General features: G+C 35.5%; 1 protein-coding gene across 3 annotated transcripts in view; it reads right to left on the bottom strand.

Moving 5' to 3' along the window:
- Positions 1 to 1,834: 1,834 nt before the first annotated feature.
- The window catches only part of TAFA2 (TAFA chemokine like family member 2), a 566,967-nt gene continuing 553,367 nt past the window's right edge, over positions 1,835 to 15,434 (bottom strand). For all 3 annotated transcript variants that reach the window (XM_030822320.1, XM_003252734.3, XM_030822321.1), the window contains one exon: positions 1,835 to 3,990. In XM_030822320.1, the coding sequence (XP_030678180.1) occupies positions 3,979 to 3,990 (12 nt within the window). In that variant the 3' untranslated portion in view covers positions 1,835 to 3,978. The remainder of the gene's footprint in view (positions 3,991 to 15,434) is intronic.

The raw sequence follows: 15,434 nt of genomic DNA, 5'->3' as shown, positions 1-15,434 counted from the left end.
AAAATATCTTTTGAAATAATTTGAAAGACCATTTTTAAGACTAAGCTTCAGCTAACCCCAAAATTCAATCTAGTCAAACATGCTTGTGCCTAGTAGGAATTCAATAACTGTCAGTTAATTGCCAGATAATGGTAATGTCTATACTACTTTTCCCAATCTCACACAGTGCAAGTTAAAGCAATGAGAAAGAAATCTGCAAGAAATCTAAATATATTTATTTCAATGTTCTCTTCCCAAAGCATTATACATGCACAAAACAAGGACAGGAAGGAAGGAAGGAGAAGGAAGGAAGGAAGGAAGGAGAAGGAAGAAGGAAGGAAGGGAGAGAGGGAGGGAGGGAGGGAGGGAGGAAGGAAGGAAGGAAGGAAGGGAGGAAGGAAATAAGGAAGGAAGGAAGGAAGAAAGGAAGGAAGGAAGGAAGGAAGGGAGGGAGGGGAGGAAGGAAGGGGAGGGGAGGAGGGGGGAGGGAGGGAGGGGTGGAGGGAAGGGAAGAAAGGTAGGAAGGAAAAAAGAAAGACCCTTCTTTGATAGAAATAATAACATTCTACCATGAGTTCTCTATGTGGGTAGCAGGGACAGAAGATATTCAGTATATGTCTCTCCCAACTTTTCACTTTCTCTAAGCAGAGTGTCCAGTGTCATCCTAATTCTCCCCATTAAATTAGTAAGTCAAAGTGAGAAAGGGCTGGATAAGGAACAAATACAATTTGCTTTCTTTCTTTGCATTGCCCTTTCATATGGATACATTATCTATGAATTGAGAAAATGATCAAAACTTTGAAAAGATCAAGTCTCATTTAATCACTCAGTTAATTACTATGTTATTAGTGATTATTATCGAAAGTCACAGTCGAATTGTATAGCATTGGTTGTAAATAGTGCAAGTATTGTTATGGGAAATAAAGAATAAAATCAAAATTTATTTTTATTTTAATCATAGATGCAGATTCTCAGATCCCTTCCTACCCATTAAAAACAATAGCATATTTGAAATCACATATAGTACACTCTGATGTTAAACTGGAAGTTTCTATTGTGTTAAAGCAACAAGAGTGTATAAAAAATTAAGTAAAATAAAACTATAGGATATTATTCCAAAAATAGAGGACTTCAAAAGAATTATCACAAATCAGTCACTCATTGGCCCATAGTCTCACACTGTAATCTCATCCATGTTCCAGCATATTACAATGGATGGATACCAAGTTAATTTTAAAAGGATTACACACACACACACACACACACACACACACACACACACAGTTCATGTGAAAACTAGTGAGATCTGAATTAGGTCTGTATTGAGCTAATAGTATTATACCAATGTCGATTTCCTTGGTTTGACAATGTTATATGGTTTTGTAAAATGTTATCACTGGGTAAGATGGGTAAAGTTTTCAAAGAAACCCTCTGTGCTATTTTTTATAGCTTCCTGTGAGTCTTAATCTTTAAAAACAAAAAAATTTTAAAAAACTTTAAAGGTTAAATTATAGTCATATTTGTGATTTTAATATTTTCATACATATTTTGAAAGATAGAGATCATTAACAATTTTCATAAAATGAATTTTACATATTGCTAGCAAATTATGCCAGTTGTACTCATAGTCAAGAAGGGCAAGTAGCACAAGTGTTAAGTATATCGATTTCAATTGTATCCTAGAAAAGAAGCATTCATATATTGGAACCTTGTATAAATGGCAAGATTTACCATGGATCTTTATTTTTAAAAAAAAGATTGAAGAATTTATGTCATCTTCCCCAGGAATTCAGAGGTTTCCCTGGATAATAACTGAAATGCTTTTAAAATAAAACACAGAAAACAGATCTATAAATGTAATTTATGAAAGAGAGTCCATTTTATATCCCAATTTTATTGACCTTTTCTGAATAGTCACAACATTAATCTACTGGGGATAATCTAGTTAGTATATTTGAAATTCCATGGTTTTTTTTCCATTATATGCATGTATTACACTTGTATATAATACAGAGTTTCCAGTGTTGATTTAAAGAAGTTTTAAAAATGAGAAGCATGATCTATATAATTTCAAATCTCAAACAAACCTAGGACAAATTCATAATTTCCAAAAAGTATAGTTTTTCACTTGGTTACAAAGAAATTAACGATATTCTAATTGATGCAGAAACCCCAGGGCAACTTTTTTTAATAATTTCATATAGTCTTGAGCCATTGTGAAAATCCACTCAAAGCCATCTGATTCATTTTATGCATGATTAAAATGGAGGCAGAAAGTCATTTCATTCCATGAACTTATGAGACAGTGGATTTTAGTTCAATGTGAGATACATACTTTTCAGATTTTATTTTTAACCAATTTTACATTTTTAGTTGCTCTTCCCAGGAAAGTGTCTGAGTAGTGTTTTGGCCTTTGAATATTGTCACAAACTAATAGACCAAAGCTCCCCAGGATATATGGGCCTCCATCCTGGAAACCAACGTATGTCTAATTGACCACGTCAGTGAGTTTTTAGAATACAAGATATTTCCATACCTTCTTCCATACCACCTTCCATGATGGAAATTCCAACAGGACAATTTATGAAGCATCTTCTGAACAGTCTAAAATGAGTAAAACACAGAAATCCCTCTTCTTGCATTCCTTCAAACTATAGGTTTACACAATATTGTTACAGAATGGCTACGCAATTTTCTTTCTTCTCTCCCTTCATATCACAAATGAAACAAAATAAATGTAGTATAAAATTATACATTCTATAACTTAGAAAAAAAAGTACATACATGTTTAAGGCCTTTAAATATTTATGACTTTCCTGTAGAACCAAAACCACAAACGTTAAAATCGCTACAAAAATGTCACAAAATATTGGCCTAACAAATTGTTTGAATAGGAAAACTGTAAGCAAATATTTATAAATTTGAGACTGAGGAAAATGAACAATTTTTTCTATCAACAGATTGAACAAATATATAAGCATTCAAACAGTCATTGGGATCAAGCAAAAGAAAATCTTTTAAAATAAGATAGGACAGTTTTTTAAAAAATACTAGAAGAAATCTAAGTGAATAATATTCAAGCTAAGAAATCAGATACTCACATGCATCCCTGTCAATTTTTTTGAAACTGAAGGCTACCCATTAACTTGACTGCTTACTGCTGATTTCTGTGAAGGGAATAAGTAAACATAAAAAATTAAAGAAAAGCTCACTTAAAAAAAAAAACAGAAAGGGAGAGTGCTCTAGAGGTACAAAGTATTATATAATGAAAATGGTAATCCAGTTCTAACTACTACCTATTTGACAAAGAGCTTCAGCAGGGTGTTGTTAGCCTTAGGGAAGTATGCCAGCTTGTCTATACATTCTTATATGATTGATTTATTCAGATAACTATTACTTGCCAACATTATTACCAATGGATATATATTTCCATTCCTTTAACAAAAGCAACTTTAAGATGTTAAAACATGTAGGCTTTCTGAGCTCCAAGATTAGGATATAAATAAAATTGTCTCAGTCTACACCATGCCAGAGGAAAAGTTCTCAAAGGAAATGTCATTAAAGCCATGTGTAGTCCCACTAGCAAATGAACATAGGACCCAGGAACACATCCAGGACAGAAGGACAGTGCACTTGGGATACAGCTTGCAGAAACAAGAAAAGTAGTCACATCTGGAGCCAATAACTCAACAGGTGACTGTCTCTAACATCACCCTGAAAAAAACAACTCTTCACCAGCTCCGCAGACAGTGACTTCAAATTCTTTTAACAATTTACAAGTTGAACACAGTTCAAATCTGCTGAAATCTTCATGACATAGAAGTTCATGTCTGACTTTCAAAAAGTCTTGATTTCAAGAAGAGGCCATGAAATCCCTTGGAAATAGACTCTTGAGTGCCTCTTTCAAGTGGTATAAAAATCTTCAAGATCACCTCAGGAGTTGTTTCTATGCGTATGTTCAATGTCATCAGCCTTGAGGATCACTTGATTTCTCCTGGGTTAATGGGTTACCTACAAAGGAAGGAGAAAATATAGTCAACATTTCATAACATACCAATAATCTTAAAACTAAACACAAGTAAAAATTAACAGATAACTCAAAATGCTGGTGTTTGCTATATCAAATACATTGCTTAATTTTAAAGGACTAACAGATGCAGGTATTTCCATCATATAAAAATACACTTTTTTCTCATTATCAACTCACAATATTTTTAAAGCCATTTGCACAATTATCCAAATGAATACAACTGTGACTAGAATTATCCCAACTGGTGACAACAATATCCCTCTCAGACCCAGAGAGTGATTCTGGAATCCTTGTTTTTTTGCATAGGCTTGGTGGCCATAACCCAAATATCACAAACACATCATACTAGGCCTCAGCGAAGAAAGACCTTTGTTCCCAGCAACATAGTCACATCATATTCTCAAAAAGCCCTTGGGGATTGGTTCCATACAGTTCATTTTTGAAATAGTTTAAAAATTGAGGGTTTGAGTCAATTATATTTGAAAAATTGTATTTGAAAAATTATGTTTGAAAAAATCTGTTTATGGGGAACAAAAATATCTGAGGAGAGAAACAATAAGGAATAGAAAAATGTTGTACCAAATGTTAAAGGTGCCCCAAATTTTTCATAAAATTGAGTAGAATATACTATTAATGCTATTTAAGTATCAATGAGAAACATTCATACTAACTTCACACCTACTGAAGTCCAAAGACCATTTGTATACAGGAAAAAAGAATAATAAACAGATAGAATACCTGATACATATATACATACATATCTATGTATGCATAGATACAGAGGAAAGCACACAGGGAGAGGGAGAAGAGACAGGGAGAAGGAGGGGAGAGGAAAAGAGATTTTGAGAGAGGGAGAGGATACAGGGAGAAAGAGGGGAGAGGAGAAGAGATTACCGACACAGCAGAAATCGAGATATTTCTGCTGTGTTAATAAATTTCTAATTCTACTCTAATATCAGGCAGGGTATTTAGAGAGTTACCTAACAGTTCTTTTCTAGGAATGGCTAAAACAAAAAGTGATTTTAAAAAATTACTGTCAAAACTTTGATTTTATTCTATTAAGTGACATTGTTACTTGTCCTTTGAAAAACATTGCAAAAGTCTGTTTGGTTTCATTGTTTTCTGATCAATTATTTAAAACATGAATATATTAAACAAAATAATAAGCTAGTTCTAGACTTTTCTATGGCTAGTTTCAAATTATACTACCAAAGGGAGATGCTACAAAAGGCAAAAAAGTGTTTTCATGCATGGAGGCAGTCATCTTATTTCTGTCTCAGTGGTCTGCCAGCACTCCCAAGGAAGGAGTTCTTTGCCTGCGTATTTGAAGTGTCTTACTCCCATGCACAGAACCATGGAAGAAGTTGAGCCAAGGATGGAGGGTTGGAAGCACATGAAGAGCCTATTGAATCTTTGAGATTCTGGGAGCAGGAGATATCTTAGGCATAGCAGCGATCTCATGATCAATTATCAACTATCAATCTGCCTGCCATTCAGGAGTCATCATATACAATTTCTGTGAAGGGCTCCCAAATTGAGTATGAACATGGACCATATTTTCAAAACTAATGCTGAAAAGACCAGAAAAGAGAGGGGAAGATACATGTGTGTGTGTAAAAGATGGAGAGAGGAAATTGAGAGAGAAAGAGAGAGAGAGAGGAAATTGAGAGAGAATAAATGGTTTAGCCTCTGCTGTTCCTCAGTGTAGCCAAATGGAGAAACATGGTGGAAATGAACTGGATGAATGTGGTGCCATGACTCTATGATAGCAAGTGACGTGTCCTCTTGATCCACTTCAAGCTCAGGTTCTAAGTAATCTATTAGTGCGTATAATAGATGCATTCCTATATCTTCATTTATAGCTAAATATTTGACTCTACTAGTTTATATAAAGTTGAGAAATGATCCTCTCAACTATTTATATATTAAAACTCTGCTCTCCTATAATTTTGAAAATAGACATCTAAATTAAAAGCATAATACAAAAGTCTTATGAAACTAAAACAATTTTTTTCTCCATTTCTGTAGAGAAAAAAACATATATATATATGCACACACATAAACATATAAACACCTATAAATAAGGATATAACCCATATCCTCAAAAACATCATAATCATCCATTTTCATGACATCTTTCTATCAGCTAACATAATTGTTAGAGAAAATTTAAGCATGACTAAAAGAAGTAATTGTCTAAATACACATTTCTAATATAAGATGAAAGTGTACAATCTAATACTTGATTTTTTTTTTTTGTTTATTTGACTTTGACCAAGAGGACACATGGTGATTCGGCATCAAGAGCTCTGTATTTAGGCCAGAATGGCAGTATTACCATGAAGATCAAGTATTATAATGTTATTTAACACCTAGCTTTGTCAACACTGAACAACTATAAAAATAAAAGGTCTGGATTTTAGGAGGGATTTTTTTTTGCTTTTGAACATATAAATCTTTAACAAGAGAGCCACTAAAAGTAGAATGAAAGTAGAATGAAAGAATCACACTATTAAATTTAGCCTAAAGCTTCCTCCTTACATATTTTAAGTTCAGCCTAAAGGTTTCTCTGTACATCATAAAATGTAACCTAAATGGAGGTGTAAACACACTGTAGTCCACTCTTATGCCAATCACCGAGTTTTGGCCAATCAAAGGTGGCCAACTGTTCAAACTGTGTTCAAATAAGGCAGATGCTGATCTGTAACCAATCTGGCTGTCTCTATAGCTCACTTCCATTTTCTCTATGTCACTTTCCTTTTCCTGTCTATAAATCTTCCACCACGTGTCTGCACTGGAGTCTCTGAGCCTACTCTTGCTTGGGAGACTGCACGATTCACAAATTGTTCTTTGCTCAATTTAATTCGGCTAAAGTTTTTCTTTGAACAATACTAACAGACATTCATGCAAGTTTAGAGAACTGCATTGAAGGAATTAAAGCCTAACTAATGACTCATCCTTTTCAACACAAAATAAGGATGAACATGTATAAATATCTACCAGCACCCTCCCTGACAACCTCAGGGTTTGCACTAAACAAGATGGGAGAAACAAAGGTTTAAAAATGTATAGGAAAATGATTCTAAATATAGGTACATTATCACCAATTGAAAAAGCTTACTATGCAAGGTCCAAATACTATTTGCAAATAAAATTATTACCTAAAATTAAACAAAAATATCAACCTTTTATGATTTGTATGCTTATTTTAAATAAATATGAGTGACCCAAGTTTAAATTCTGGCATGCTAGGGGGGAAACATATTTTAAATGTCATTTTACCTTTTGTAGACTCTAAACTGGAACACCCTGATATGAAAGATTTGCTTAAGCAATATTTATACAATCCAACATTTTTAAAAAGTATAAGTAATCGTTAATATATCAAATTAAGCATTGCCATATTTTTAGAACTTAAATAATACTCTTTCATTTAAACTATTTTTTGGAAGAGGCCAAGCACTAAGTTATACCTTCTAAGGAAGATTTTTGGCAAGTTTTCAGTATCTAAAAGCAGGAGGTTGCAATAAAATCGGTTTTACAGGATGGGAGATAGCATTTGCTACCATGACTGCACACTATCTTCTTATTCTGAGGGCAATAGATATAAAATACTTCATCAGGGAGAGAAATGGCCCTAGGATTGTTATGGTTGTGCCTTGAGCTTCATGCGCTATAATCACTATCTCAGTAAATTTGCCTTTCCAAAGGCAATATTTTACAAAGCTGTTCTTTTTTATGCAAATCTTATTTGTGTGTGCCGCACACCAGCCAGTTTGGTAAGTGTGTGCTGCACACCAGCCAGTTTGGGCTGCTGAACACATATAAAATGCAGAAATAATAATAGCTTTTCTGTCACAAGCAGGACGCTACCCTGGCAGCAATCAACCAGGATGAAGATGCTAATCTGGTAACATTAAGCAAAAAGTAGTAATTATTTAAGATCAAGGCACCCACTTATCACAGCCCAACAAAACAATTATAGGGCCCTGATTAGACGTCTAAACAACTCATGCTAAAATCATGTCTTTAAGTCTGTTCAACAATTTAAATTGAGAAAATAAAACCTGCTTAATGACATATATGATATTAGTTAAATTTGAAATTAGGTGAACTCAATTATTTATACTGTTTCCATTTTATTGTTTGAGTATTGTGAAATTTCCTCCGCCAATCTTCAAATTAAAGTAACTTACGAAGTTGGAAGGAAATTCAATAATCTTTTTATAAAATTCTTAAATCTTAAAATTCTTACAATCATTATACTGAAGCCTAAAATTCCTTTTTCCCCCCTGTTCAAGTCCTGCTGACTAGGTTATCCGCAGGAGGTAACACTATGGTGAGAGGCATAATAACAAATAGCTCAGGCTTTGTTCGGCAGACTGCCCAGGTTCAAATCCTTGCCTTATCACTTTCTAACACTATGGGGTTGAATAAATTATTTAAACTCGCTGACCCTTGGCCTCCCTGTGTGTAATATGCTATTGTGATTAAATCAGATAATCCAGACAAAGTGCTTGTCCCAGTAAATGCCTTTTAAATATTAGTAGGTGGTAGAAGTAGAAATTCTCAAACAAGATACAAAAGGTGATACATAGGATACCTATTGGAGGGCGGTATTACTTCTTGTTTCTCTAAAAATATTTACTTAATTTTCTGTCGCTTATAATGATTCATCTTGCAATTATTTCTTTTCATAATCTTGTTATGTTAATAATAAAAGTCACATATTAAAAATGAAGCACTGGCCAGGCATGGTGGTTCAGGCCTGTAATCCCAATGCTTTATTTAATTTATTTATTTATTTATTTATTTTTATTTTATTTTTTTGAGACGGAGTCTCATTCTGTCACCCAGGCTGGAGTGCAGTAGTGCTATCTTGGCTCACTGCAAGCTCTGCCTCCTGGGTTCATGCCATTCTCCTGCCTCAGCCTCCTGAGTAGCTGGGACTACAGGCACCCACCACCATGCCCAGCTAATTTTTTTGTATTTTTTTTTTTAGTAGAAATGGGTTTTCACCATGTTAGCCAGGATGGTCTCAATCTCTTGACCTCGTGATCCGCCCGCCTCGGCTTCCCAAAGTGCTAGGTTTACAGGCATGAGCCACCACACCCACCCAATCCCAGTGCTTTAAGAGGCTGAAGCAGGAGGATTGCTTGAGGCCAGGAGTTTGAGACCAGCCCGGGCAACATGGCAAGACCCCTCAAGACTCTACAAAAAAACAAAAATATTAAAAATTAGCCAGTCGTGATGGTGCACACCTCTAGTCCCAGCTACTCAGGAGGCTACAGGGAGGACTGCTTGAGCCCACAAGGTCAGGTCTATAGTGAGCTATGATCTTGCCAATGCACTCCAGCCTGGATGACACAGTGAGACTGTCTAAAAAAAATTGTAAAAATAAAAATTAAGAAAAAATGAAGCACGACTTTGATGTTCCATGAAGGTAGGCGGCCTGTTTTCAATGCTCAGTTCTGCTAATGATTTATTGGGTAAAACAGAAATACTATTAGCATCTGCATCATAGATTGTCTGGGCTGAGAAGTAAATGAGTTAATAGGTTACATGCTTAAAACAGTACGAGGAACCTAATGAGTGCTAAAGAAGTATTAACTATTATTATTCAGATAGCTGTAAATTTTTAGCCATCCAAATGTATTAAATTCCCAGGTTTTGCCTCTGATTGTTTCTGCACATATGTTACTAGTCTTCTCTGATACAGAATTCCATTTTTTTCTAACTCTTTGTCTTTCTAATAAACCAGCTACCATCAGACTTTGCACAAAGGATACATATTTAGGAAGTTGGCACTGCACTTTATCTACACTTAAAAATAAATGGGATATTATTATGCCAAAAAATGCAGATTTGCAAATTTCCCTATTCTTTATTGATGGTTCCTCTGATATTATTTTTCTTTGAGTTCTACCCCATATCCCAGATTTTTTTAAATTTCAGTTGTTCCATTTGCCAGTCTACAACATATTTGTGAAATCACTGCCAAATCTCCACAGCATCAATGTAAATCTTATATGATATTAGCTGAATTAAAAAAATTCTCTTCTCTAATATGTTCATTAAAATCATGTTATGAGGAACTATTAAGCAATATTTATATAATAGAAGTGAAAATGCATTATGAACAATAGAAGTGAAAATGCATTATGAACATTGCAGTCAATTTCATTTTAAAGTTAAATTTTCACTAAAATATCCATGTTATTAGATAAACATTTATTTTTGGACTGATGAGCACTCTTTAAACAACTGGAAGACAAGGAAATGTGGTAATACTTCTAAGGGGAGGCAGAAGGATTAAATGTAGTGCATGGCCGATCCTTTTAAGGTGGCTGCTTAATAACATCACAAATAGGCACAATTTCAAACTAACATTACAATAAATTTAACTTATTCGATAAAGGTAAAAGGGAGAATAGAATACCTTCATCATCCTAAGTGCTGATTTGAATGAACTCTTCCATTCTTTGAATATAATTGCTACTTCACTGCAAATGTATTTTTTTAATGTAGCTCTTACAAGTACGTGAAATAAGCTCTTGCTTCACTTTTTGTGTACTAAATGTGCAATTAAAACATCATTACTCTGCAGTAGCAGGTTTTCTCATTTAAGCTTGAGAAAAGCTGCCATTACATTGGTTGTAACTATATGTGAATGCACTTGTCGTATCTTAAAGCACCTCATGCAATGAGGTATTACGAAACGAAAGACACCTATTGGTCTGGGATATTCACGCATGAGCAAGCTGACCAGACAGCTTTCAGGTAAGGTAAGGCACTATGACACAGTGACATATGAATCACTTTTATAAATATACTCATCTATGTGAAAATTAAGACTATATTTTACTTTCATGATGATGGAGGTGACTCCTAGAGACCTGAAAACCATTGTATTTTCATACCACAGCTTAGTTTTACCTCCAAAGAACTGCTTTTGCTAGATTGGCCTGAACATTTATTTTAACATTGTGAGATATGTTTAATACTTCAGCTAAGATCAACATTTCCACTAAAGGACCTTGAACTATACTCAGTTATCTATTTTATAAATTCTTAAAAAATTCAACAGCTTTGGGTGAGTGGAAAGGGTAATTTCAAACAGCAGCATTTCTGTAGCTAACTGATTATATTTAGGTGTAAATCAGTGTGAGTCTCAGTGTAGGAAGCAAAAAACGAAGAGATTATCCAGACTTGGCATATAATCTTTCTAGACTTCTGGAAAGAAACAGAATACCAGATATGCCTGAATGGGAGAGCCTCATTCTGCTAATCAGGAGACCAGGGGTTTATACCAGTGTTACTACCTGCTAGTTCTAGAACTCTGGATAAGTCACTTAAAAAAATATCTGAAACTTGAGTTTGTATCTACCAAGCACATTGGTTGGAGTCAGTAAGCTTCTAACTCACTTCTTGCCTCCAACTACTATGACCTTTCTTAAGAAACACTACTTCTAAATGGGATAAAATGTCGTTCTGATCACCTAAATTCTTCAGTGGTATAACCACTTTGAAGACTTCATTTTCTAAAAGGCCTAATCATTATATTAGAATGCAGAACTAGTGAGCTTCTACCACATATACAACATCTGTCAATGGCTTTCAGCTTCCTATGCTGTGCAAATGAAGATCTTGACTGGAAATGAATCTTTTGAACAGATGGACCTGCGCTGTTTCTTGGAACTTTGAAAGCTGTACAGTGTGCCTGCCATGAACTCTTCTACGTGACTCATGAAAGTAGATGACTGTTTGCGTTGCCATTTATGCACATTCATCCACTCAGAAGCAGATCAGCCGTTTCTCTCTGGATGACATTCAATGCTAGAAAAACAAAGCATTTTCTGCTTTTTAAGTAGCTAATAAATTCCTTTGACACTTTAAAAAAGCTTTGTTAAGACAAGACTTTGCTTCCCCTTCCCTTGGTACCCCAACACACACACACTGTGTTTGTTTCAGGTGCAGAATCACACACGCAAAATTAAGAGAATGGTGAAAGTCAACAGCATATGGAATAAGGAGAAATCTCTTGAAGACATTCAAAAAATCCTTAAGTCAGGAAAACAATTATTTTAAATGCCTCAAGGAAATCTGAGCAGACTTTTTAAGATATTAATTTTATATGCCAGCATAGTTCATACATTTTTACAGACAGTTGAGATTCTGAACTCAATTCAGAGGTACTTTACCTGCTAAATTTGATATTAAGTTCATTTTTCTAGACTAGCCTCTCATTTGTAAAAGAGTAATTTGAATTGATAGTTTTTATCCACTTTCTGCCAGAAAGCTTTACTTTATAAGTTTCAATCTGGTCAAGAATCACTCTCCTCAAGAATTCCAGTCTCACTACAGAAGCTTTAAAAGTTGTACTTTAAAAAATGAGTTTAAGATAGTTGGAGTTAAGGGTGAAGAAGAGCTGAAACTTGGAAGAAATTCCTTTTCACAGCCTAGAGGGCATTTTCTCTTAACCTCTTTGTTGGTTTGTGTTACAAATACAAATGGCTCTTAGGGACAACCTTTCCTTGAGATACTGAAATCACCTTTGCAAAAACTGTATCAGGGAGAAAATTATGGCAGTTGGGAGGGATCTACTCTAGCCAAACCCTGTCTTGCCTTTGGCATTCAACCTGATCTTAATTATTTCTGGGTTTAAGCCAAGCTAACTTCGGAAGACATTGTTTATAGTTTAAGTAGTAATAGCCTTTCACCAAAACTCAACCACGTTTGTAAAGCTAAGGAAAGTTCACCAGGCTAGAAGGAGAGAGGAGCCTGAATTCTACTAAGGCACAGACATAAACAATTGCCAGCCATTGTTCTGGAGGTCACAATGCATGCAAATTCTCCAATTTCTCCTACAGATAACATCACTGTTGTAGAACCTAATACGGGTCTTTTGAGATAGCTTATCAGGGTTTTTGCAAGCCTGACACCAGTGGCTCCACCTGGACCCACCAACCGCTCCCGTGGCCCCACCCAGAAGCAATTCGGCCCACAGGAGGACCATTTCCCACACCTGTATGACTGCATCCCCAACCAACAGTAGCAAGCAATCATTCCCTAGCCACTCCCACCCCTTCCCCCAAACTATCTTTGAAAAACCCTAGCCCCCAGATTATCAGAGAGCTTGATTTGAGTAACAGCTTCATCTCCTGTGTGGCATGGCTGGCCTCTGATCAATTAAATTCTTTATTGCAATGCCATGGTCTCTATGAATTGATTTTGTTTGTGCAGCGGGCAGGAAGAACCTTTAGGGCGGTTACACACCTGTCTGAATGAAGAATATGTTGCTGTCACTTAAAAGGACTTGATGTAACTTGTGAAAGGACAAAAGTAGTACCAGAAGTTTGTGAGAACATGCCAGAAGCAGCACACGGAGATGGAGCATTCTCTCCTCTCCATCCCCATCATCTTCCATAAGATTAAGAGATGATCATTCTATATGTGGTAAATCTTTTATTTAAAAAATCCCCTTCTGTAAATTTCAAACTAAAATCCATTTTCTGAAGGATAGGGCAACATAGATGGTGATGTTTAACACATTGGGTGCTTTTGCTTTTTTTTTTTTTTTTCCGGTTTCCTAGATGTAATTCTTTTTGGGCTTTTCTGGTAACAACCACCATAGTTCAGTAATTCTGAATTTCCAAAGTGTATCAAAATATAAATGCTTAAATCTAATTATTTGTAATACTTAGATGCAGGTATGAAATAATATCCAATTATGGGGCACTTTAAATATATAAAGAATGGACCACTAGGTAAGAATGCAGCCTTTATTTGGTTTATGGAGATGAAGCGAAAGTCTGATGGCTCAGTACTTTTCATGCTTATTTCCAAATAATAGTGCTTTGAACACTAACAGAAGTCCAAGAATACACCCAGATTTTTGTAGTATCCATTTCCTATTTTGGGGAAAACAATACTGCAGAGCCATTGTAGTGACATAACATAATGGCTCTTTGTGGCCAATTATTTGTTCAGTGTATAGGCCTCACGTCAGTTTAAAGAATGATGCCTCTCTCTATTTTTTAATAACAATAATCCAATGCCTTTCTTTACCGACCACTGAGGCAGTTCTTTGCCCTCTGACTCCCTAAAGCTGTACCAAGTTCATTGTACCCTCTGAAATCAGGGGCACGTAAATGCTAATGGTAACCACAAGAAAGAGTAGGTCATAGTTAATGCTGTTAGCACCATGTACACACCTGCTGCTTTGTGAGCAATAAACCAAGACGGGAGCTCATTTCTGGAGTTGTTTTGAATCTTTACTTCTCAATGAAACTTCTGTCCCTTCCTTAGAATCCGACCAACACTAGGATTCGCCACAACTAGTGCTCCAATAGGGAGCCAAAACTTTTTTGAGTGTGGAGAAATCAAAAATTGTCATCAGGCACAGCAGAAACCTTCTCTTTCTACTTCTCCATTCGAACTTGAAGAGTTTTACATGTTTGCCTAAGGAACAAACACATGTCAGGCACTCCACTGTTTAACAGATTATTACAGAAAGCAAACCTGGGAGAAAGGGGACATTACAACAAGCATAAAGGGACAACAAGACAGTAATGTCCTTTACCTCCAAAAAAGCTCACAATGGGGATAGATTTGTATCTCTCTTAGAAGATTATATAATCTTAGTACATCATTTTTTAATTTTAAAGAGACACACACCTTTAAATGGGACTAAAATAAACAGTTTTTACAAGAAATTTTAAAAAAGGACAGTAAGCACTTCTTGTGAATATTTGGGGAGCATTCTGCACAAACCTAAGAAAAAAGTGTATTAAAAGCAAGGAAGAAAGTACACAGAATTCAAGAGATAGTCATCTAAGCATAAAAGTGTAAAATAATTGTAGAAACAATATTAGGTAGTAATAATCAATTATAATTCAAAGATAAAATACTTGTGATCTTAACCATTCATAGCCTTGCCTGATCATCCATGCCTAGAGTGATTTATAATTTGCTGAGGCAGGAATTTGAACCATACACACTTTAATGGAACCAAGTCATTTAATCAACATATGGGTCTAGTCAACCCTGGGTGGCATTCATTTTTCAAGCCAACTTTGTTGCTCGCTAATCATTATTAATTATGTAATCCTCATTAACAGTCAGAATGAGATTCATGACATTTTTCAGTTGTAACTTATGATATTTTATAGATATAGATAGATGTTTAAAAGTTTTATTGGCCAGGTGTGGTGGCTCACGCCTGTAATCCCAACACTTTGGGAGGCCAAGGTGTGTGGATCACCTGAGGTCAGGAGTTCGAGACCAGCCTGACCAACATGGTGAAACCTCATCCCTACTAAAAGTACAAAAAATTGGCCAGGGATGGTGGCGGTTGCCTGTAATCCCAGCTACTCTGGCGGCTGGGGCAGGAGAATCGCTTGAACCCGGGAGGCAGAGGTTGCAG

Source organism: Nomascus leucogenys, chromosome 11, assembly GCF_006542625.1.
Source record: "Nomascus leucogenys isolate Asia chromosome 11, Asia_NLE_v1, whole genome shotgun sequence".
NCBI lineage: Eukaryota > Metazoa > Chordata > Mammalia > Primates > Hylobatidae > Nomascus > Nomascus leucogenys.
This window is presented reverse-complemented; position numbering and strand designations above follow the sequence as displayed.